The 23,925-nt window shown below is 41.3% G+C and overlaps 1 protein-coding gene across 11 annotated transcripts in view; it reads right to left on the bottom strand.

Annotated features, from left to right (window-relative positions):
* The window catches only part of Tcf12 (transcription factor 12), a 318,977-nt gene that overhangs the window by 175,802 nt on the left and 119,250 nt on the right, over nucleotides 1-23,925 (bottom strand). The window contains exons 4-5 of one of the 11 annotated variants that reach the window (XM_074066036.1): nucleotides 18,135-18,202; nucleotides 16,677-16,738 (exon numbers count right to left, since the gene is read on the bottom strand). The exons of 9 other annotated variants lie outside the window; for them this stretch is intronic. In XM_074066036.1, coding sequence (XP_073922137.1) covers nucleotides 16,677-16,738; nucleotides 18,135-18,202 — 130 coding nt within the window. The remainder of the gene's footprint in view (nucleotides 1-16,676; nucleotides 16,739-18,134; nucleotides 18,203-23,925) is intronic. One more of the 11 variants, XM_074066042.1, reaches the window with a different exon arrangement.

Raw genomic sequence — 23,925 nt, 5'->3', positions numbered from 1 at the left:
AAAGCCAGGCAAAGACACCTCCAAAAAGGAGAACAATCTCCTCAATGAACATTGATGCAAAAATCCTCAACAAAATAATGGCACACCGAATTCAACAACACATCAAAAAGATAATTCACCACGACCAAGTAGGCTTCATCCCAGGAATGCAGGAGTGGTTCAACATATGAAAATCACGAAACATAATAAACCACATTAACAGAAGCAAAGACAAAAACCACTTGATCATCTTAATAGATGCAGAAAAAACCTTTGATAAGATCCAACACCATTTCATGATAAAAGCTCTAAGAAAACTAGGAATAGAAGGAAAGTTCCTCAACATTATAAAAGCTATACATGACAAACCTACAGCCAGCATTATACTTAACAGAGAAAAACTGAAACCATTACCTCTAAAATCAGGAACTAGACAAGGATGTCCACTATCTCTACTCCTATTCAACATAGTACTGGAATTCCTAGCCAGAGCAATTAGGCAAGAAGAAGGAATAAAAGGAATACAAATAGGAAAAGAAACTGTCAAAATATCCCTATTTGTAGACGACATGATCCTATACCTTAAAGGCCCAAAACACTCTACTCAGAAGCTTCTAGACATCATCAATAGCTACAGCATGATAGCAGGATATAAAATCAACATAGAAAAATCATTAGCATTTCTATACACTAATAATGAGCAAACTGAAAAAGAATATATGAAAACAATTCCATTTACAATAGCCTCAAAAAAATCAAATACCTAGGTGTAAACCTAACAAAAGATGTGAATGACCTCTACAAGGAAAACTATAAATTTCTGAAGAAAGAGACTGAAGAAGACTATAGAAAGTGGAGAGATCTCCCATGCTCATGGATTGGTAGAATCAACATAGTAAAAATGTCTCTACTCCCAAAAGTAATCTACATATCTAATGCAATTCCCATCAAAATTCCAATGACATTCATTAAAGAAATTGAAAAATCTGTTAAATTTATATGGAAATACAAGAGGTCACGAATAGCCAAGGCAATACTCAGTCAAAAGAACAATGCTGGAGGTATCATGATGCCCGACTTCAAACTATACTACAAAGCAGTAACAATAAAAACAGCATGGTACTGGCACAAAAACAGACATGAAGACCAGTGGAACAGAATAGAGGACTCAGATATGAAGCCACACAACTATAACCAGCATGTCTTTGACAAAGGAGCTAAAAATATACAATGAAGAAATAGCAGCCTCTTCAACAAAAATCTGGTTAGCAGTCTGCAAAAAACTGAAACTAGATCCATGTATATCACCCTATACCAATATTAACTCAAAATGGATCAAGGATCTTAATATCAGACCACAAACTCTAAAGTTGATACAGGAAAGAGTAGGAAATACTCTGGAGTTAGTAGGTATAGGTAAGAACTTTCTCAACAGAACCCCAGCAGCACAGCAACTAAGAGATAGCACAGATAAATTAAAAAGCTTCTGTTCATCAAAAGAAATGGTCTCTAAACTGAAGAGAACACCCACAGAGTGGGAGAAAATATTTGCCAGCTACACATCAGACAAAGGACTCATAAGCAGAATATATAGGGAACTTAAAAAACTAAATTCTCCCAAAACTAATGAGCCAATAAAGAAATGGGCAAGTGAACTAAACAGAACTTTCTCAAAAGAAGAAATTCAAATGGCCAAAAAACACATGAAAAAATGCTCACCATCTCTAGCAATAAAGGAAATGCAAATTAAAACCACACTAAGATTCCACCTCACCCTTGTCAGAATAGCCATCATTAGCAGCACCACCAACAACAGGTGTTGGCGAGGATGCGGGGAAAAAGGAACCCTCTTACACTGTTGGTGGGAATGTAAACTAGTACAACCACTCTGGAAAAAAATTTGGAGGCTACTTAAAAAGCTAAACATTGATCTACCATTTGATCCAGAAATACCACTCTTAGAGATATACCCAAAAGATTGTGACACAGGTTACTCCAGAGGCACCTGCACACCCATGTTTATTGTGGCACTATTCACAATAGCCAATTTATGGAAACAGCCAAGATGCCCCACCACTGACAAATGTAATAAGAAAATGTGGTACCTATACACAATGGGATTTTATGCAGCCATGAAGAATAATGAAATGTTATCATTCGCTGGTAAATGGATGGAATTGGAGAACATCATTCTGAGTGAGGTTAGCCTGGCCCAAAAGACCAAAAATTGTATGTTCTCCCTCATATGAGGACATTAGGTCAAGGGCAAATACAACAAGGGGATTGGACTTTGAGCACACGATAAAAGTGAGAGCACACAAGGGAGGTGTGAGGATAGTTAAGACACCTAATAAAATTAGTTAGCATTTGTTGCCCTCAACGCAGAGAAACTAAAGCAGATACCTTAAAAGCAACTGAGGCCAATAGAAGAAGGGGACCAGGAACTAGAGAAAAGGTGAGATCAAAAAGAATTAACCTAGAAGGTAACACACATGCACAGGAAATTAATGTGAGTCGACTCCCTGTATAGCTATCCTTATCTCAACTAGCAAAAACCCTTGTTCCTTCCTATTATTGCTTATACTCTCTCTTCAACAAAATTAGAGATAAAGGCAGAATAGTTCTGCTGGGTATGGAGGGGTGGGGGGGAGAGGGAGGGGGCAGGGTGGGTGGTAAGGCATGGGGTGGGTGCAGGGGGGAGAAATGACCCAAGCATTGTATGCACATATGAACAATAAAACAATAAAAATTAAAAAAAGAAAAAGAAATAGCAACCAGATCCACTATGAGAGGAAAATTCTACTCTGATGTGTTTGTGTATTCCACCTAGCAAAGTGTAAGTGCCACTATCTTATTAGAATAGTTTCATTTATACATGTACAATTAAAAAAAATAGTAAGATGATTATTTCCTTTAAAAAAAAGTACACTCTCAGACATTTAGTCTAACTGATACTGCTTTATGTGTTTGTACTCAATAAAAAATTTCAGAAAATAAGAGACCAGCCTTCCCTTGACAATCAACAACAGTTCTCAGTAGTACCTCTTTTTTATTGCATTTCGCTCTTAGGAAAGAGTGGGAGATGTGCTACTTTAACATTAAGGTTAATCGATGTGATCAAACATAGTGACTTCCAACATCAGTAAAAAAACCAACATAGATTTTTTTCTTTACTCTGCTTGTCTGCTTTGAGTTCTAATGCTTTCAATGTGCACTTTCAATCTCTACCTTAGATGTGCTTATCGACACTTGTCCTTCTTGTCCTTCCTTCTCTTGACTCCTCCCACTTTCTTCTTCTTAGTACCTCTTTTGCCTTTTCCTGTGTTTTCATATAATTTCAATTAAGTTACTTATGACATTAGAAAGATTAAATGTGCATATGGAAGTATGATAATGCATATATATACATTCATGTTATTGTCTGATATAAGGATGAATGAAACACAATCTCTGCCTTCAAAGAGTTCACATCTACGGAAGAAAAAAGAAATAGTATGTAAATTTTCTTTTTATAAATTGAATAACTTTTTCACGAGATTTAAGCTGTGCTACAGTTTCCACAATTTTATTACTGTTACTAGCCTCCTTACTAGTCTAAGGCACAGAATGGCATGAGGTTCAGGTCACTCCACAAAATTCCAAGTTAAACTTCCTGGACTGAGTATAAATAGCTTAGATGTCCGTATAGCAGCACAACTTCAAATGGGAACATCAAAGCAGAAAGAATCTGAGGCAGGCAGAAGAGCACTAAGCTTTATTAAAGAAGGCCCTGCAGTCGAATGAATCATATGAAGATTAGAAAATCTAAGTGTCAATAAACACACCTCTGGTGGCACCATGAGCCAGCAATGGGCTAGAGTCCTTCATGTATTGCATTACTAAATTCAACATATACTGATCCAAATAGTTAATACTATATTTCTCCCATCTCGTAGAGGGAAAAAAAATGTCTTTAGGGAGTTTAAATAATTTGGAAAAATGATTTAACTGCCAATAGTATGACAGCAGATTACTTAATGTTTGGGGGGGGGGGCTGGAGTTTGAACTCAGGGCCTTTCACTTGCTATCTACATTTTGAGTCTTGCCCCAGGGACTAGTTTTTTAATCTGCAGTACCAACAACAAATCTGGTAAGATGATAGACATGTAAATAACGGCATCATTTCCACTATGCCAACTGTGCTTAAGGTCTGAACACAGGGTCTCAGAAATCCTTTAAGTTTTTTAAAAAATATGAGAACCTCAAAGAGATTTGTTTATGTGACATTTACCATGTTAGGACTTAAACCTGAAAAACATTTGAAAACACAAAGACATAAGAGAAAACATTTTTTAGTTGTCAGAGCAAAGACACCATCATATACCAGGTAGCCTTTGAAAGCCCCACCAAATAGTCAGGAAATACGAAGATTGAAAACGTAAATAAAGTTTTTGTAGAATTATGAAAACTATTTTAACTTTGAGACTATTCTAAAAAGATCTCAGGGACCCCTAAAAGTCTCTGGAATGTACGAGGCAAACTGCTAGGTTGGACTATTTGCTATATTTCAAAACAGACCATGAATCATTAATACTACTACCCTGTCAGAATCTAGAGACTCAAGTTGAAAATTAGAGTCCTCATTTCAGAGGTTAGGAAAAAAGAGAAGTCAAGAAGCAGGTTCACAATCACACAACTAGTTGGTGGCAGGTATCTAATTTTACCATGTTAAAGAACCAATTTTTGGCTACTGATTACAAAGTATCAATAATCAAGTATCTGAAGACAGTTTGTAGTAAAGAAAGCAATTGCACAATAGCAAAAAGTATATCAAAATTCCAAGAAACTCCTGAAAAAATAAAATTTTCAGTCTTGTACAAGATAGCAAGGGCAACCAACAGCCAACAGGAAACTGCGGGCTTTGGTTCAACAACCAAGAAGAAACTGAATCCTGTTGACAACCACGTGAGCTTGACAGCAGACCCTTGTCCAGCTGATCCCTCAACTAAGACCCAGGTTTTGACCAATACCTTACCAACAGCCTTGTCAGCGACCCCAAAGCAGATAACCAAGTTAAGCTATGCCAGATTTCCTACAGAAAATGTGAGAAAATAAATGTGTTACTTTAAGTCACCTAAGTTTGTGGTAATGTAACTAATGCAAACATTTAAAAGATAGTAACAAATGTTATGAACAAGTTTATGTCAATAAATTCAACTCAATGAAACGGACAAATGGACATATTTCTTAATATGCCAACCAATTGCGCTCAATAAAAACAAAAGGACAACTCTGAGTACATATACTCAATGATGCTTGCACAAAGATGAAATCACCTAATGACACATTTCTCAGCACACATCCCCACCATTAAGCAATGCATGACTGTATTTGGTTCAGGATAGCTGTTGTTTTATTGCTTCATCACAAAATAATTTCCTTAAACATCAAGAATATATTCTGCACCACACTGATGATACCTTATTGCTTAAATCTAAAGTGTCCCCCAAAGTCACATGTGTGAAGGCTTTGTCTCCAAAGTAGCAAAGTTCAGAGGTAGCATTTCTGAGAAGTAACTGGATAATGAGGGCTCTGACTGCAACAATGCGTAAACCCATTGATGCTTTCATGATTTGATGGGCTGTTAGGAGGTTATGGGAACTTAGGAGATAGGACCCAATTAAAGACACTGGGTCCTTGGGGAAGTATCCTGGAGGGTGCTCTTGGAGACTATATACTGTGCTAGTCCCATCCCTCCCCTTTCCCTCTGCATGGGGTGAACAGATCTGTCCTGATGCTTGCCTCACCATGGCCCAGGAACAACAGAGCCCAGTGTCCATAAACTGAAACATTTGAAACAGTAAACCCTTCCTCCTTCATTTTCTTAGGTATTGTCACAATGACAAAACACTAACACGTGATACAAAATCATATTAAAATAATTATTTCACAATCCTCAGTTCAATATGTTGAAGGGAAACAGAATCTTCACATTCTGTAGCACAACAAACTTCTCCCATAGTTTTAATTACATAACAAAATTTACTTTTTCTGACTTACAGTGAAAGGAATAGGAGGTCTCAGCGGGCCCCAACCCCCTTGTTGGAGAAACCAGTACCAAACATCCCATGTAGATAAGATAAGCAATGCGGCAGGGCTCAGTTAGGGCATATAGAATGTGGGGAATGTGAGTGGGGGGTACATGCAAGATGTGAAGTACGTGCAAGATGTGAGGTACGCGCAAGATGTGCTCTGCCTGCTTGCCCAATGTTGATAACGAAAATATGCATGCCACCGCAGTCTATATAAGATTTCCCCTAAAGAGGCTCAGGGTCGTGTTTTCCTAACCGGTCCTGCGTGTCCGTGTGGGAGCTCGACCCTGGCTAGCCAGCCCAATAAACTCTGCTTTGTTGATTGCATTCTCGCCTGGCTCTCTGTCTCTCGGGGGAATAGGATTCCGGGTCCTAACATTTGGAGGTCCCACCGAGATTTCATTTTCTCGAGAGACAGAACCTGCCTGCGAGAAAGCAGGGGCGATCCCAAGTCCTAGGCGTTGGGAGGGGATCCCAGACCCTCATTTGGAGGAACTTGAGTGTTCCATTTGGGCCGCGGCGGGGATTCGGCCAATCCCCAGGGAGATTCATTCTGGGAATCTCGCAAGGAGGACCACAGGGTCCTATTGGGAGAGGCTTTCCTCTCATTTGGGCTCGAGCATTTTAGGAACCCTGGCGCCAGGTGAAGAACTAATTGAGCTAGTCGACCGACCACCCGTCAAGTGGACGCCTTTCGGCCTGATATCCCAGTTGGACAGTGAGGAGGTTGAATGGGGTGCGCACCAGTGTGAGAGAAGGACCGGTCCGAGCGAGTGCTGGAGAGTGTTGTGTGTGTGTGGAATTATTGTTGCCTTTACCCTTTTTGTTCTATCTCTCTTGGTGTTTGAGTCTCCTTCCACAATGGGACAGGGACAAACAACCCCAAAGTCTCTGATCCTTTCTCACTTTCCAGAAGTTAAAGAAAGGGCCTTAAATGCGGGTCTGGTCATCAAGAAAGGTAAGTTCGACACCTTTTGTTCTGCAGAGTGGCCCACCTTTGGAGTCGGGTGGCCCATTCAAGGTTCCCTCTCCCTAGACCTGATCACTAAGGTTAAAGCAGTCATTTTTCAGCCAGACAATCGAGGCCATCCAGACCAAGTTCCTTACATTTTGGTTTGGGAGGATCTGGTGAGGAACCCTCCCCCTTGGTTAACAGTTTTTCTGACCCACCCCTCCAGTTCGGCCCCCGGGGCTAAAACCCCAGTCACGCCCGCCTTGGTCATAAAGGAGGAGGAAAAACTTCCTCTTCCCACCTTGACCGGTCCTCAAATTAGGGCATCTCCTTCACCATCTCCGGTCTTACCAGAGAGTTCCCCCCTTTACCCATCCCTGGCAGGGGCAGAGGAAGATCGGCCGCCTCCATACGTGACTCCCCCTGGCCAAGCCAGTGCCCCGGAGGAGGAAATTTCCTCATCCTCCTCAACAGGACTGGCAGCAGGAGGAGGAATGGGTCGAAGACTTCGCCCCCGAGGGATCCGGGAAAGGGAGGGGGAAGACGGGCCCCCCTCATCAACACAGGGGGAGGAAACTGTCCCTACACTTCCAGTCCGGATGGTGGGCCAAGGGGGACCGGGAGGAGGGCAACAGTTTCAGTACTGGCCCTTCTCCTCCAGTGATCTATATAACTGGAGGACGCAGAACCCGCCCTTTTCTGAAGACCCCAAGTGTCTCATAGATCTCCTGGAGTCCATCATGCATACACACCGTCCCACTTGGGATGACTGTCATCAGCTGCTCAATACTCTTTTTACGACGGAGGAACGAGAGCGCATCCTCAACGAAGCGAGGAAGAACGTCTTGGGGGATAATGGGAGACCCACAACTCTCCAACCGGCCATAGACGAGGCTTTTCCCCTACGCCGCCCTAATTGGGATTTCGGGACCGCAGAAGGTAGGGAGCGTCTTCGGATCTACCGCCAGACTCTTATGGCCGGTCTCCGAGCGGCCGCCAGAAGGCCCACCAATTTTGCAAAAGTGAAAGCAGTCGTTCAAAGGGAAAACGAAAGCCCAGCCGGTTTCTTAGAGCGCCTCTATGAGGCATACCGTCAGTACACCCCTATTGACCCTGAGGCGGACCTCCACCGGTCTGCTGTGGTACTCTCATTCATTAATCAGGCAGCTCCAGACATTAGGAGAAAACTCAATAAACAGGAAAACTTAGGGGAGATGACTATAAGGGAAATGCTGCAGGTAGCAGAAAAGGTCTTTACCGCTAGGGAAACTCCAGAAGAAAGGGAGGAAAGACAGAGAAAGGAAGACAGGGAGGCCCAGGAGAAATTGAGAAAGGAGGACCGGGAGTTCCAGGCTAAGGAAAACCGAAAGCAACAGAGAGAAATGGCTTGTATTTTCCTTGCGGGTGTCCGGGACCAACCCAGGGGAGGGGGCCACGCCAGGACCCCGGATAAGGAACACTGTTTTTACTGTAAGGAAACGGGGCATTGGAAGAGAGAATGTCCTAAGTTAAAGGGAAGAAGAGGGTTTGGAAGGAGACCGGGGGAAAACAGGGAAAGGGAACGAGCAGTAGAGCAGGCCAGAGTCCTCCTAGCCGGAGAAGAGGACTGAAGGAGACGGGGCTCAGACCCCCTCCCCGAGTCCTGGGTAACAATGCATGTGGAGGGGAAGCCGATGGGGTTCATGGTGGATACCGGCGCCCAATATTCGGTTTTAAACAAGGCACATGGACCTTTGAACAAGGCACGAACAAGTGTTGTTCAGGGGGCCACCGGTACGCAGTTATGTACATGGACTACCAAAAGAAAGGTGAACTTAGGAAAACACCAGGTCACACACTCCTTCTTGGTCATCCCTGAGAGCCCCGCTCCCCTGCTCGGACGGGACCTACTCACCAAAATAGGGGCCCATATCCATTTTGAACCAGATGGAATAATTGTGACTGATCGAGAAGGGAGCCCGATTCATGTCTTGTCCCTATCATTGGCTGACGAGCATCGTCTGTTTGAGAGTCAACAGGAACCAGGAGGGGACATGACTCATTGGGTAAAAAGATTTCCCACGGCCTGGGCGGAGACTGCGGGAACCGGCCTCGCCAAACACCTCCCGCCCGTAGTTATACAATTGAAGGCTTCTGCTCTCCCCATTCGGGTGAAACAGTATCCTATGCCTGAGGAGGCCCGAAGAGGCATAGCCCCTCATATCCACAGGCTAATAAAGGAAGGAGTACTGCGACCTTGTCAGTCTGCCTGGAATACTCCTCTGCTCCCCGTCCGAAAGCCGGGAAGCGGGGACTATAGGCCTGTGCAAGACCTACGAAAGGTAAACGAGCGGACGGAGGACATTCATCCCACCGTTCCAAATCCCTATACCTTGCTCAGCCACCTACCCCCCTCGCAAGTATGGTATACAACCCTTGATTTGAAAGATGCTTTCTTCAGCATTCCATTGTCAGAAATTAGTCAGCCGCTATTTGCTTTCGAATGGCAAGAAGATGGGGGCCAATCCGGACAGCTCACTTGGACCAGACTGCCGCAAGGATTTAAAAACTCTCCCACCCTGTTTAATGAGGCCCTGAGCCAGGACCTGGAACCTTTTCGTCGGAGCCACCCACGAGTCACTCTATTACAGTATGTTGATGACTTACTGTTAGCGGCAGAAACCCGAGAGGAGTGCATCAAGGCTACTGAACACCTGCTAACGGAATTAGGTGAGCTGGGGTATCGGGCAAGTGCCAAGAAAACTCACATCTGTAAAAGGTCAGTGACGTATTTGGGTTATCGGATTGCAGATGGGGCAAGGTGGCTGACTGATGCCATGAAACAGACTATTCTGGCTATCCCATCCCCGACATCCACTAGGGGGGTGAGAGAATTCCTGGGCTCCGCGGGGTTCTGTAGACTCTGGATTCCAGGATTTGCGGAAATAGCCAGACCCCTATATGAGGCCACCAAAGAAGCTCCAGATTGGAGTTGGGGAGAGAGAGAACAACAGGCCTTTGATCAGCTAAAAGACGCTCTTTTGCAGGCCCCTGCCTTAGCCTTGCCAGATCCTACAAGACCATTCACTCTGTTTGTAGATGAGAAAAAGGGGGTAGCCAAAGGAGTCTTGACCCAACAGCTAGGTCCCTGGAAGAGACCAGTGGCATACTTTTCCAAGAAATTAGACGCAGTAGCGGCAGGATGGCCCCCCTGCCTCCGCATCATAGCGGCCATTGCCGTGCTGGTGAGAGAAGCCGATAAACTAACCTTTGGACAGGCCCTCTGGGTAACGGCCCCTCACCCGGTGGAGGGAATCCTTAAACAACCCCCTGGGAAATGGATGACGAATGCCAGGCTCACCCACTACCAGGGGCTCTTGTTGGATTCCCCTCGGATCACATTCACAGATCCCGTAATCCTGAACCCTGCCACCTTGTTGCCTAACCCGGAACTGCAGACACCTGTCCATAACTGCAAAGAATTCCTCTCCGAAGTTACACAGGTACGGGCTGACCTAAAGGATACCCCCCTGTCCGGCTGCAAATTAAACTGGTACACGGATGGAAGCAGTTTTTTCCAAGATGGAGCCCGAAGGGCAGGGGCAGCTGTAGTCGACCAAGAAGGAAATACGGTATGGAGCAGCGCCCTCCCACCCGGAACATCAGCCCAAAAAGCGGAATTAATTGCCTTGGCAGAGGCCCTGGAGAGGGCAAAAGGAAAGCGAGTCAATATCTACACCGATAGCCGCTATGCTTTCGGTACCATCCATGTCCACGGGGCCATCTATCGCGAAAGAGGATTCCGCACAGCAGAAGGAAAACATCTAAAGAACCTAGCCGAAGTCCAGCGTCTATTAATGGCAGTGGAAAAACCGAAGGCAGTGGCAGTGATGTATGTCCCAGGCCACCAGTCTGCCAAGACGCCGGAAGCTGTCGGTAACAACAGAGCAGATCAAGAAGCAAAGAGAGTAGCAATGGTGAGTCCTCCCATGGAGACAGGGCAACCTTCCACGGTTGCGGCGATAGACGTGCCGGTCCCAGAGCTCCCTCCGCTACCCCCCCGACCAGAGTACTCCACAGAGGATTTCACACTTGGATGAGAGCCCACTCCCCCTTTAGAGAAGGGGAAGACGGATGGAAAAGCGACTTGGAAGGCAAGTTAATTCTGCCTGAAAAACTCGGACGATTCCTGTTGGCTAACTTACATAAGTCCACCCATTTGGGGCGGAGAAAATTACTAGACTTGTTGACATCTGCGCAGCTCCGATTTCCGAACCAGACCATAGCAGTCCGCCAAATTGTGGAAGATTGTGCCAGCTGCACAATCATGAAACCAGGACGAAGGGAGGGGCACCATACAGGTACTCGGGAACGGGGGAGGGCTCCGGGAAGAAGTTGGGAAGTGGATTTTACTGAGGTAAAACCGGGAAAGTTTGGGTACAAATATTTGCTGGTATTCATAGATACCTTTTCAGGCTGGGTGGAGGCTTTTCCTACAAAGAAGGAGACGAGTCAGGTAGTGGCAAAGGCTTTGCTAGAGGAAATCATACCCAGATATGGGGTGCCCGAGGCAATTGGGTCAGATAACGGTCCGGCTTTTGTTAGTAAAGTCCTGCAGGGACTAGCCCAGACTATGGGGGCCAATTGGAAGCTACATTGTGAATATAACCCCCAGAGCTCAGGGCAAGTAGAAAGGATGAATAGGACACTAAAGGAGACTTTAGCCAAATTGGCCCTGGAGACTGGCGGTGATTGGGTGACGCTCCTTCCCTTGGCCATCTTCCGAGTCCGGAACTCCCCCTATGTCCATGGGCTAACTCCCTTTGAGATCCTGTATGGGGCTCCACCCCCCATCATTCAGAGGACCTTAAGCCCAGAACTAGGTGATCTGGCCCCAAATTACCTGACCATGTTGCAGGCTTTAGCTAAAGTGCAACAACGGATTTGGCCCTTAATTCAAGCATACCACGCTGTTAAGAGGGACCCGGCTCCGGAACATGGCATAGTCCCGGGTGACATGGTATGGGTTAAAAGGCATCAGTCCAAAACCCTAGAGCCTAGATGGAAAGGACCTTATGTTGTACTGTTTACTACCCCTACCGCCCTCAAGGTCGACGGGATTGCAGCATGGGTACACCATTCCCATGTAAGACGGGCTCACCCTCCAGAGAAAAAACAGGAAAATTGGTCCGCACGGAAGCATCCAACAAACCCACTCAAGCTCCGGCTGATACGGGATGCTCCGAAAAACGAGAACACTCCAGATGCTCCGCAGCCCTCCTAGAATGGGATTATCACCTGGGTCCACTACACCCACATCAGACCGGCAGATCCGGTAGCTATGAAGAAAGGCTTCCTGCCAACAAGAAGGGTGTCCCACCACAAGGAAAATTTTTTCAAACTCAAACTTCATACTGGACCTCGGTAACTTTATTCCTTTTTCTAACCCTGTCCACCACTTGCTGGGGGCATACAAATCCACATCAACCTTTTAACCTGACCTGGATGATTGTAGATTGTGTCCACAGGGGGACCTTATTCAATTAAGTAGAGTCTCTCAATCTGGCGTTACATACCACCAACCTAGACCTATAAATAAGGGATGCCCAACTCCCCCCAATTGTAATCCCATTATGATAAATTTCACTGATTTAGGAAAAAGGGCAACGAATTGGGAATTGGGTAAGTCCTGGGGAGTCAGACTCTACAAAACAAATCATCCAGGAGCCCTTTTTACTTTGCGGCGTGTGCAACAACCAGTCTCTACTCTAACAATAGGCCCTAATAAGGTACTTAGGCCACCCTATGTAAAGCCACCTCCCCAACCTCCCACAGCTCATCACCTTCCCTCAACCATAGCCCGGGCTAATGTTACAACTCCAAGACCATCAGAAACCAGCCCTCCCCTGGTGAGGCCCAGTCTCATGACCGCATCTAAAGACCCCCTCTGGGAGCTAGTGGGTGCTGCCTTCCTGACGTTAAACCACACCAACCCTAACATGACTAACTCCTGTTGGTTATGTTATGATGTGAGGCCCCCATTCTATGAGGCAATAGGGCTAAACACCACTCACGATACCTCATCTGAGGAAAACCCTACTCAATGTTCCTGGGGAGACCGTAAGAGAGGTCTGACCATACAGCAGGTAAGCGGACAAGGAACCTGCTTAGGAAAAGTGCCAAAGAACAGACGGGACTTATGTACTGTTATTAACGCCAGTTCTACCTGGGGAAATGCTATTAAATGGGTAATTCCAAAGGACAATGGGTGGTGGCTATGCTTGCGGTCTGGACTCACCCAGTGCCTATCAACTAAGGTGTTTAACAGCTCTAAAGAATTCTGTGTTATAGTGACTGTGCTGCCCCGCATCCTCTATCATTCGGAAGAGAGTCTATATTCATACTGGAATACAAAAATGGTTGAAAAAAGGAAAAAGAGAGAACCTATTTCCACAGTAACTATTGCTACCCTACTCAGCCTAGGGTTAGCGGGAGCAGGAACCGGCATAGCTTCTTTGGCCACCCAGCAGAAAGGGATGTCTTCGCTGCGTGCAGCCATAGACGAAGATATAGAGAGAATAGAAACCTCCATTAGCCACCTAGAAAAATCCCTCACTTCCCTGTCTGAGGTAGTACTTCAAAACCGACGAGGTCTGGACTTGTTGTTCCTCCAAAAGGGGGGACTATGTGTTGCTCTAGGGGAAGAATGTTGTTTTTACGCTGACCATACCGGAGTTGTTCGTGACTCCATGTCTAAACTTCGAAAGAGCCTGGAACAAAGAAAACGAGAAAGAGAGGCTGGGGAAAGCTGGTTCGAGTCTTGGTTTAACCAGTCCCCATGGTTGGCTACCCTTTTATCTGCATTGGCAGGGCCAATAATAATCATCCTATTACTTGTTACCATAGGACCCTGGATTCTAAACCGACTTATGACTTTTGTCAAAAGTCGAATTAATACTATCCAACTTCTGGTCCTCCGCCAACAATATCAGGCTCTTCATCCCCTTGAGAATGATTCCTCAATTTAGGCTGTAAGAAAAGGGGGGAATGAAAGGAATAGGAGGTCTCAGCGGGCCCCAACCCCCTTGTTGGAGAAACCAGTACCAAACATCCCATGTAGATAAGATAAGCAATGCGGCAGGGCTCAGTTAGGGCATATAGAATGTGGGGAATGTGAGTGGGGGGTACATGCAAGATGTGAAGTACGTGCAAGATGTGAAGTACGTGCAAGATGTGAGGTACGCGCAAGATGTGCTCTGCCTGCTTGCCCAATGTTGATAACGAAAATATGCATGCCACCGCAGTCTATATAAGATTTCCCCTAAAGAGGCTCAGGGTCGTGTTTTCCTAACCGGTCCTGCGTGTCCGTGTGGGAGCTCGACCCTGGCTAGCCAGCCCAATAAACTCTGCTTTGTTGATTGCATTCTCGCCTGGCTCTCTGTCTCTCGGGGGAATAGGATTCCGGGTCCTAACAACAGAACCTCTTGTTGGGCATTTAAAAACCATGGCAGCCTATCATCTTATTTGGGACATACTCCAGGAATTAAAAACAGTGCCTCTTCAGGGAGCATTCAAAACTTACACAATTCCTAACATAGTTTTAGATCAAAATGGACATACGCTTTTCATGACTCTCGATGTAAAATGAACAAACACTTACCAATTCCAGATATGTGCTACATACTTACAAACCTTCCCTGTTTACTTCTCACATACTTCCCATGAGCAAATCTCTTTGTGGATGAGAAATTAACCTGTCCAGGTCAAACATGAGGGCAAAGCCTGGGTGCAAATCTGTCTGATTCATCCTATGGGTCATATTTTTTTAAAAAAAACATAAAAAATGAGTCAGGTGCCAGTGGCTCACGGCTGTAACCCTAGCTACTTAGTATGCAGACATCAGAAGGATCACGGTTCAAAGCCAGCCTGGATGAAAAGAGTAGCTCAAGTGGTAGAGCACCTGCTTATCAAACATGACATCCTGAATTCAAACCCCAGTACCACAAACAAATAAATAAATTGAACATTATTTTATAAGAATAATGATGGCAGTATTATCATATTAAAATTTCTAGCGTATCTTTCCTTAAAGCCCTGGACAAGTAAGAATTATAACTGTTTTGGGGTCTTTTATACTTTGGCAAGTGATGCACAGTAAAAAAGGGACAGTCATACAGTATGGCCACTACCCTTAAATGTTTAATATCTGGTTAAGTTATATGCCTTCTCTAAGCCTTAATTTCTTCACCTACAAAAAATGAAGATTTTAAAAATGGCTTCTTGGTGAGCTGGTATGAAGATCAAAATAGGCGCCATGCAAAAGTGAAGTTCATAAACTATTCTGTGACAAATGCCAGTCATAATTATGCTATTTATAAACTAAATAAACCCAAAATTTTGTTCAATCCCAGCATCTATCCTATATTGTATTCCCATGAGCAAGAAATTTCAAAATTCAAAACACTAAAGAGATGGTCAAGAAAATTAAGACTGAACTCAATGATTACAAATAGGGATGCAAGAGTTTCAAAGATCAATATGCTTTGATTTTTTACTTTGTTAACCTTAAAGTCTGAACAATAAGAAGGTAAGAGACAATTATAAAGGATAGATCTGTCCTGATAAAGACATCACAGGCATACATAGTTAAGTAAAACTCACTGAAGAGATGAGAAACTGACATAAAGGGTCTTTCCATAAAGATGCATGGTAAAGTACTTCAACAGGTTTGTCTCTAGGAAAAGGCTCTAGACAGGAAAAGCAGAAGCTGTGACTGACTCAATCTAGAACAACGGACAACCCACTCAGTACGACATTTCTTTCACCTTAAATACCAGCTAGCAAGAGATTTAAAGGTGCTTACATCATCATAAACTAATTTTCTTTTATCTAAGGACATATAGATTACAGTTTGTAACAAACATTTACTCTTTTTTAATGTAAACATTATTAAGATACATTAATTATGGGGGAATTCATAGTGACAATTCCAATTAGATTTATATTGTACATTATTTACATTGCTCTCATCGTACCTCCCCGCCAACCCCCTCATCATCCCACTTAAAGCAACTGCAAGAGGTTTTTTAGTGCTGTTTCACATGAAGTCAATCAACCACATACCGTCACCTTAATCTCCTTCTTCACCCGCCCACCTCCCACTAGTACCGCACCTCCCCTCACTGGACCTACTTTACAGTCCTGTTTTCATTAATACTTAAGTTGATATTCTAAGGGGTTTCTTGATGTATGGCCACCATGGGTACACTTTAGTCTGGTACGTTCAACCCCTTCCATTATTCTACCTTACCCGTCCTCCACCCACCCCCCCCTTTTTTAAATAGCTTTCAGTATACATCCTTATATCCTCTACCTTCACATCTTATGTTATGTGGTATTACTGATGCTCTATCATTTTCTTTTCCTTTCCCTCTTTCCCGAGTTCCATAGAGTAGTTCCACTGTTACAAACATGTTCTACAGCTGAGCTTGTATATGATCATGCTTATTTTTCTGTATGTTTATCTTTGAACCTAACAAACATTTACTCTTAAGGCTTTATTTTAACCTAACTTTTTTTAACCTAACCCTTTCTCATTCATAGTTTCCTTCACATTTAAAACGTTCTGAAGGAGCAGTTACATAACAAAACAGAGATTACTGGGAACACAGATGCAATAGATAGAAAACACTTACTTTAATTCTCTGTCCCTTCTGTCTTGCTTTGTTATTTAACTGCTTCATCTTGTGTTTTGCACCTGAGATCAAGAGGCATAAAATACTATTCAAAATTTGTGTGTCCTTTCTAATTAGTGCATTTGAACTTCTAATCACTACAAAATCTATACCTTTTTTCCCTTCAAAAATGAAAACAATAGCAAATAATAAAACAATCTAGAGAAAATAATCTATGCTATAGGGGAAAAAAGCAACACTAAACTATTACTCATATGCTAACAAATGGGAGGGGGAAATTAGATTTTTCCCACTTATAAGGAAAACTATCACAATCAAACAATCTCAGTTGTTTAACACAACTATAGAGAACTCGTTTGCTGCAACCTAAAAAACCACATGTTGTTGAATTCAGGAGTGAGACTATACAACTTTGTATCTTCCCCAGTTGCCTAGCTTTGCCAACTGCTTCACCACACCTTCCCCCCTTGTGAAATTTCTCTTCTTTCCATTGCTTTGCAATGGGTATCCTATCATCCTAATCCAAGTCTATTCATCACAAATGAACCTATGCAGCCAATCTTTCCAGATTACCTTATGTCTTATCACTCTTTCACACTGGACCCATCCTTCATACCACAATAAATTTCTTTATAAAAATGTCATTTCCTGCATAAATATGCATTTTTAATTGGTTCTCTACTCTCTGAAGAGCAGACCACAATTCCCTACAGAAAGGTTTCCTGCCTTATCTCACACTATTCACCTATAAAGTGACTTACTATCTACCAAAGGTAGTGACTCTATCCTTATGTTTCCATCATTCCATTATTTCCAGAAAGTTCTCGTTCTCTCATTCTGTACTTTTCTTTTCTGGCAAGAGGTGGGTGGGGTGAGGTACTGGGGTTCTGAAATTGGGGCAAACACTCTTATGTTTGGGGTGAGGGCTAAGCCTCACCCCAACCCTGTTTCAACTCTTTCATACAAGTGCTCACTGTCCTACAGCACCCTCCCCTGTTAAGTCATCCCAGATTACCTAAAGCAAATAATCAAATTATTTTGGAAATTATTCTACCTAGGTATAGTTCCTCTGTTGCTGTCTTAGAAGAGTTAAAAAATTTTAAAATGGAACACTTTAAGTAAATTAGATTTATATTTCTAAGCATACTTTGTAAACTCTAAAATATACATTTATTCACCTTTAACATTTCAGAAACTGAATGCATTTACTAATCTCAGAATCATAAAGTTGGGAAACCATGGTTAGCAAAAACTCCTTCAAAGCAGGCAGACTGCATTGATATCCTTATTTACGTGAGTGGCTCTTATAGCACTGTGCTTCCACTTGCAGAGGAAAACAAGTCAGGTCCTTCCAAAACTCCAGCCAGTACAACCGCCAGTGAGGTCACGATGACCTCCATGTATTTTGTATAATAGTACATGAAGGAACCAAGGCTCTATTATCCCAATCTAACTCACCATGTACAAACTGCAGAGTGGTTCCCAGCCAAGCTCTTCCACATGAATGAAAAGATATTGAGTACCTGCTAAGAATGGAGAGAGCACTAAGCAAAATTAAAGTTCCCTTCAGCCACATCTGGCAAAAATGGTCCTGAAGTTGAAAGAGAAATGACATTAATCTCATCCAGATAACCTTACGGACTAATTTTAGTTTCCACAGACTCTGAAAACTGTACTCTTACTTTAGATGAGTTTTAATTTATTTTTGTTTCCCTCACTCCAAGTGCCCCCATATGGCTTTGTGTACAAAATGTAGAGGACAGAGCGTGCTCTTATTTTCATTCTCTACCTGATCTAGTCTATCAATTTGCTCTCTGTGTGTGTTCCTGAAGTGTCTGAAGAATGACCATGGCTGGTGCTTTTTAAATAAACTGAACCCTTTTATCCCTGCTTTGCTATGCATAGAAGTCACAGCAACTATTAAAAGAAAGGTCTTAAAACATACCTACTACTTTTCTCTTAAGTAAAAAGTCCCTAAAATTATGTGCTGAGTCACATACAGCAGCTAAATGAAGTATTCTAAAGTCAACTCCTCACACATAACTAGAATTTCCCTTCTCCACTAACAAGCATAAGTCTGGAACCTCAGTGAAGTAGTTATTATCAGTACCCACCCCATTTCCATCGATGGAAAAAAAAAGTTTGATGCAAAGAGAAACAGACACTGCACTCCATCAATCAGCTGGGTCGATTTCCACAATACACTACACTTGTCAGGGGAATTTTTCTATTGTATCATGCCCCTTGTCCTCTTTAATTAGCTGCAGGTCTTCTTCTGTTTTTGTCTTTCTACTCTCCTACTCCTTCGGCATATGACAGAAAATTTAGGACAGTTCTTTGAGTTGGAAAAATATTAAGGTAAAAGGATTAAAATGTACTAGTATTAAGATTCACAGTGTCTAAGGTCTAGGCCAGAGATAGAAATTAGTCATACAGTCTAGTCAAATCTAATGTGTATTTTGTCAAGATATGACACAGGTGAACAGTTTCCTCATCTATGAAATAATGAAAATGATAATTAACACACTTCTCAGCTTTGAATATTCTATGATACTGCAACATACAGAGGGAGAAAGAGTAAAAATGCAAATGACTGTTTCCTTCTGCAAACCACATTAAACAGAGGAAATTTAGCATATTTTTAAAGCACCCAAACTACTCAAGTGAATCCTGTTTCTTTTTCAAAAATAACTACCATAATATTCACAAATATTCATGATTAAATTGCCAACTCCTAGTCACTGATGGTGCCTATAAATGTAATTCCTATTAGTGGTTTCCTATGAATGAATTCAAGTTTACCTTTTAAATAAAGGTATGAAAAACTTTGTACCTTACAAAAGTGTCAACAGGAAAACTTTGTCTCTTGTGAGCCCTGTCATAACCCCACACCGGATGCAAACCTCAATGTTATTTTACTTCTTAACTTCAGAACGAAGTCTAGATGTAAAGGGCAGGCAAACCAAGTCAACACAGCCACTTGAAATGTCCAGAGACTCAAATGACTAGACAGTATCTCAGAAACAGAAATAGATCCTAAATTATTAGATATTTAGAGATAATGGTGGTAATAGTGATAGCAGCTTTCATTCATTATATCAATAAATGAAATTAGTATTTCATACCTGGTATTTTATTTCATCATAATTAAAACACTACAAGATATGTGAAAATTACCATAGTTTTAGAGACAAGAATCCTGAAACTCACACAGGTAAAGAAAGTAATTTGTCTAAGGTCACACAGTACAAAATTTCAAAGCCCATGACCTTAAATAAAATGGCTCTCAGAGTAGAATTATCATCAATCAGGACAATAAATTTGTAAGCACAGAAGGTCTTGCATTACCATCAATACCACCACTATCTACTTCAAGCTTTATCCTCTTAAATCAATTGTCTTTCACCCCTCAACCTCTGTGTTCAATTAACCTAAAAACCCTAACAATTAACCTAATAAACATAATGATTATTCCCCAATTTGATCAAATTTAGCAAACACTTATAGGACACCCATTATGTTTAAAGCACCATATTACACAGAAACAAAAACTTTGATACCGATGTTTAGCCAGAAGAGACTTTTGCTTTCCCAAGAACAAATGGACAACTGAAGAGAAAGGGAAATTTATCTTATTTATGTTCTTTAGAAATCTGTAAGAAAAAAGTAAGCATGATTGAATCAGCAAATAATTTTCTTGCTTTATACTTAGAATGCAGCAAATCTGCAAATGTACTCATTCATTTATATTTATGTAATTATTACCTATAGATCTAGTATATGAATTTTGAGAAACTGATTTAAAGCTGACACACAACATTCAGTATGTCCCAGACACTGACCTAAGCACTTTACAAATATTGTCTCATTTAATCTCATGATGAGTTCATGAAGTAGCTATCATTATCCTCCATTTCACAGATGCAAGAGGGGGGGAAATCTGAAACTAGAACACTTTACCACTTTGGTAAACAAGAACAACCATATTTTCTGGACTTTATAAGTAGTACAATATCAAAAGGGTAAGAGAGGGAGGAACTCCTCAACTAGTCTTCCTATCCATGTCTATGCTACCTGAAATTTAAATGTCTCATTTGTCTCTGTGCTTTACTTTCCCCATGACTTTTACAAATTTCAAAAAATGGAGGTATCTTTCATATCATGATGCATCTGTTACTTTTTTAATGTGTGTTTTCTGCTCTACACAGATGGGCAGAAACCAGGACTGTAACAGAAGCAGAGAGGTCTGTGTATAAGCCACAACAGCAGTGTTCCTTGCCTCTGAGTGTCTCAATGTGCGCTGTTTCAAATCCACATATCCTATGAAAGCTAAATATGTATGTCTCTCACCTGTTCTACAACCACTCTTATGTCTACCTCACAAAACCCTGTGCTAAATGGTTTGCTGTGCATAATTCTAATACCCAGGAACTTAAGAATCTCTACATTGGGAGTCTACTTTTCTGGTTACTTGGTAAAATAGGAACAAACACCTGACTGGAGCTCTGCTGGAGTGACTTTTTATACTTCTGAGGGGCAGGTGTAGTAAGACTAACACATAAATAAGAATTTGTGCCCTCACCACCTCCCTTGGTGGAACTCACTTATGCATAAAGGCTACGATAGTAGAATGGGATCTTAATTAGAATCTGATTGAAAGTCAGGAATGATAAGGGAAAAGTATGAACAGCAAAAAAATGTTCCTTTAAGAAGATGTTAAATATTAAATTCTACCTAAAGTATTTTATTTATCCAATTCTGTGCAGTAACATGATTGTGATTTACAGTATAATCATGTCCCAAATATGACTTTATATTACTACAAAGAATTTTTCTTTCTCCCTTACAGTTTTGAGTTGGGGCAAGAAGGATACAGACAAGCTCAGATAGTTTAGTCCCTGCAAATTAAAAACATATGTTTTGTAACTCCACCAAAGTATTAATTTTGCAGTTTTCCAATGTTTTTTCTTACGACCTACTAAGCCTTTTCAACTTTTACAAAAAGTAAAATAAAAAGGCTATTTGGTGATAATACTGAAAACCATATCATTTTTAAATAATGCAATTTGTTATGATGGACAGATAGCATTTATACAGTATGATAAAGTCTAAATAAAATTCATTCACGTAAGTACCTACAATTTCATTAAAGTTTAAATTGACTTATTTTTACTAGCAATGTGTCAGAACTGACTTTTAGTCAACTTCAGTGTTTATTTCTGAATTTAAGAACCTCACTGTACTAAAATAGGAATTTAAGAACAACAACAAGATAAAATAATGAAGTACTTTGGTCATATGATATTCATTTATGTTTATGATTATGAACAGTGGTCAAGATGGTGAACAATCTTTAAAGATGAAATGCTAAAAGTCAATAATCTTCCTGTAAAGGAGTCTTTGAAGGTAACCATAAATGTCTTACAGGCAAAAAGAATGAAAGGGAGAAACAGTTTGAAATTGGATTCAGGTTTTTATTTAAGAAAAAAAATTAAAAACCCAGCTAATAACATAACTTCTTAACCAGTTCACTAAGCCATGTTAGGTTTAGATTGTGAGTAGGATACAAGGATGGAAATTAGTGGAAGAGTGGCTTTTGATGGGAACAAAAATAAAGGCCAGCACTGAATTGTCGTCACTCTATCTCATCTCTCAATGGATAAGTAGAAGTGGATGTGGTTCTATAGTAGGCGGGGAATACCTCAGATTTAGCTGGGTTTTTAAAACTACAGAATCTAGCTTTTCACTACACACAATCTGTAGAGTAAAAGATAACATTACACATGTGATCTATACATCAAATAGCAAGAAGGAAAGTAGGATTTTCTTAATTTCAGGATCATGAATTACACAAGTACCTAGGTACATTATTACATTCTTTTCTCTTAAAAATCTGTGTAGTGTTCAAGTAGAAAAAAATGGAAAGCTTGGGAGGGAAGTAAATGTAATACAAAGGTGCAACTTCATGCACTCTGAGAAATAACATGTTATTACACAGTAGCACACTACAAAGTAATACAAGATTCTGTAAGAAAACATTCCAATATCAACAAATAGTATATTGTTAATTCCCTAATACATAAAACTGGCATTTCCAAAATCTAAACAGGAAGCCTATCTCTCCTACTTAACAATATTTTTCAAATAATCAAAAACCATTTTAAAGTTGTGAATAAATTTGTACATTAACCAGTTTAACCTCCCCAAGAAAAAATAAAGCTTCCAGGAATGGACAGTAAAATTCAAGTACTGAGATACCCAGCACAGAGCTCTTTAACTATAATGTAGCTTTTCCCAAAGAGAAACATAAAATCCCATGTTAACAGTCTATTTTTTTGATTCCATGACTATTCCAATTGTTCCCAAAGTATTTAAAATAAATTAAACATAGGCTATGGACAAATATAACAGCAAAACCTCATCTTTTAAGAGTACAGCATTTTTCATTGTAAAATCCATACTGAGCCTGAGCTCTAATCACATACTCAGTTTTCCTTTTACTTTTTAAGCCACTTTGCTTTTAGAGTTAAGTACCCACAAACATTGTATGTGTCTAGTTTCTCTTGGTTAATTCTGACAGAAACAAAAAAACATTTATTATTCATTTAAAGTACAGCCTTTTGGGAAAAGTATCTCTTAACCTCGTCAGCTTATTAGTGAGTCTAGGAGCACAATTCTCTGGTCTAATTTTCTATTTCCTAGTCTCAGTTTTAGAAAAGTTTTTGGAATTTTTTTTTTTTTTTTTGCTGGAAATGGCCCTAATGTTTAGAACTTTCAGCATATATAACATTAGCTTGATCCTATTTTCTTTTAATTGCACACAAAGAAATGTCATCTCTCACGTCTGTTCTGTGTTGATACACTTCCCAGAGACAGGACTACATTTGAGAGCTGATAGACATCGCTGTTGATTACTGAGGTACGACTAAGGGAGGGGAGGCTGAAAGCTGGTTTGTTGAAGCCACTGCCATCTCTCAAAGGAAATCACACATGAAGAAACATAGCTATTTAAGTTCAGAGAGCATGCAATGTGGCACCCTAAGTTCTTCCAACTGCAGAGAGAACTATTAGCAGTCTAGGTACATCAATAACACCAAGACTATTTCCTTGCTTATAGGAAATATAATAAATTCACAAAGTTTGGCAGTTTACATAAAGAATTAAATACACTATGAAGGTAGTGAATACTCTATTTCCATGAAATAGAGCTTACAGCTTTGTAAAGTCTGAAGCCTTGAGTTCAAACCCC

This window comes from Castor canadensis, chromosome 2 (assembly GCF_047511655.1).
Source record: "Castor canadensis chromosome 2, mCasCan1.hap1v2, whole genome shotgun sequence".
Classification (NCBI taxonomy): domain Eukaryota; kingdom Metazoa; phylum Chordata; class Mammalia; order Rodentia; family Castoridae; genus Castor; species Castor canadensis.
Note: the sequence above shows the minus strand (reverse complement) of the source record. Positions and strands in the feature narration are given on the sequence as shown.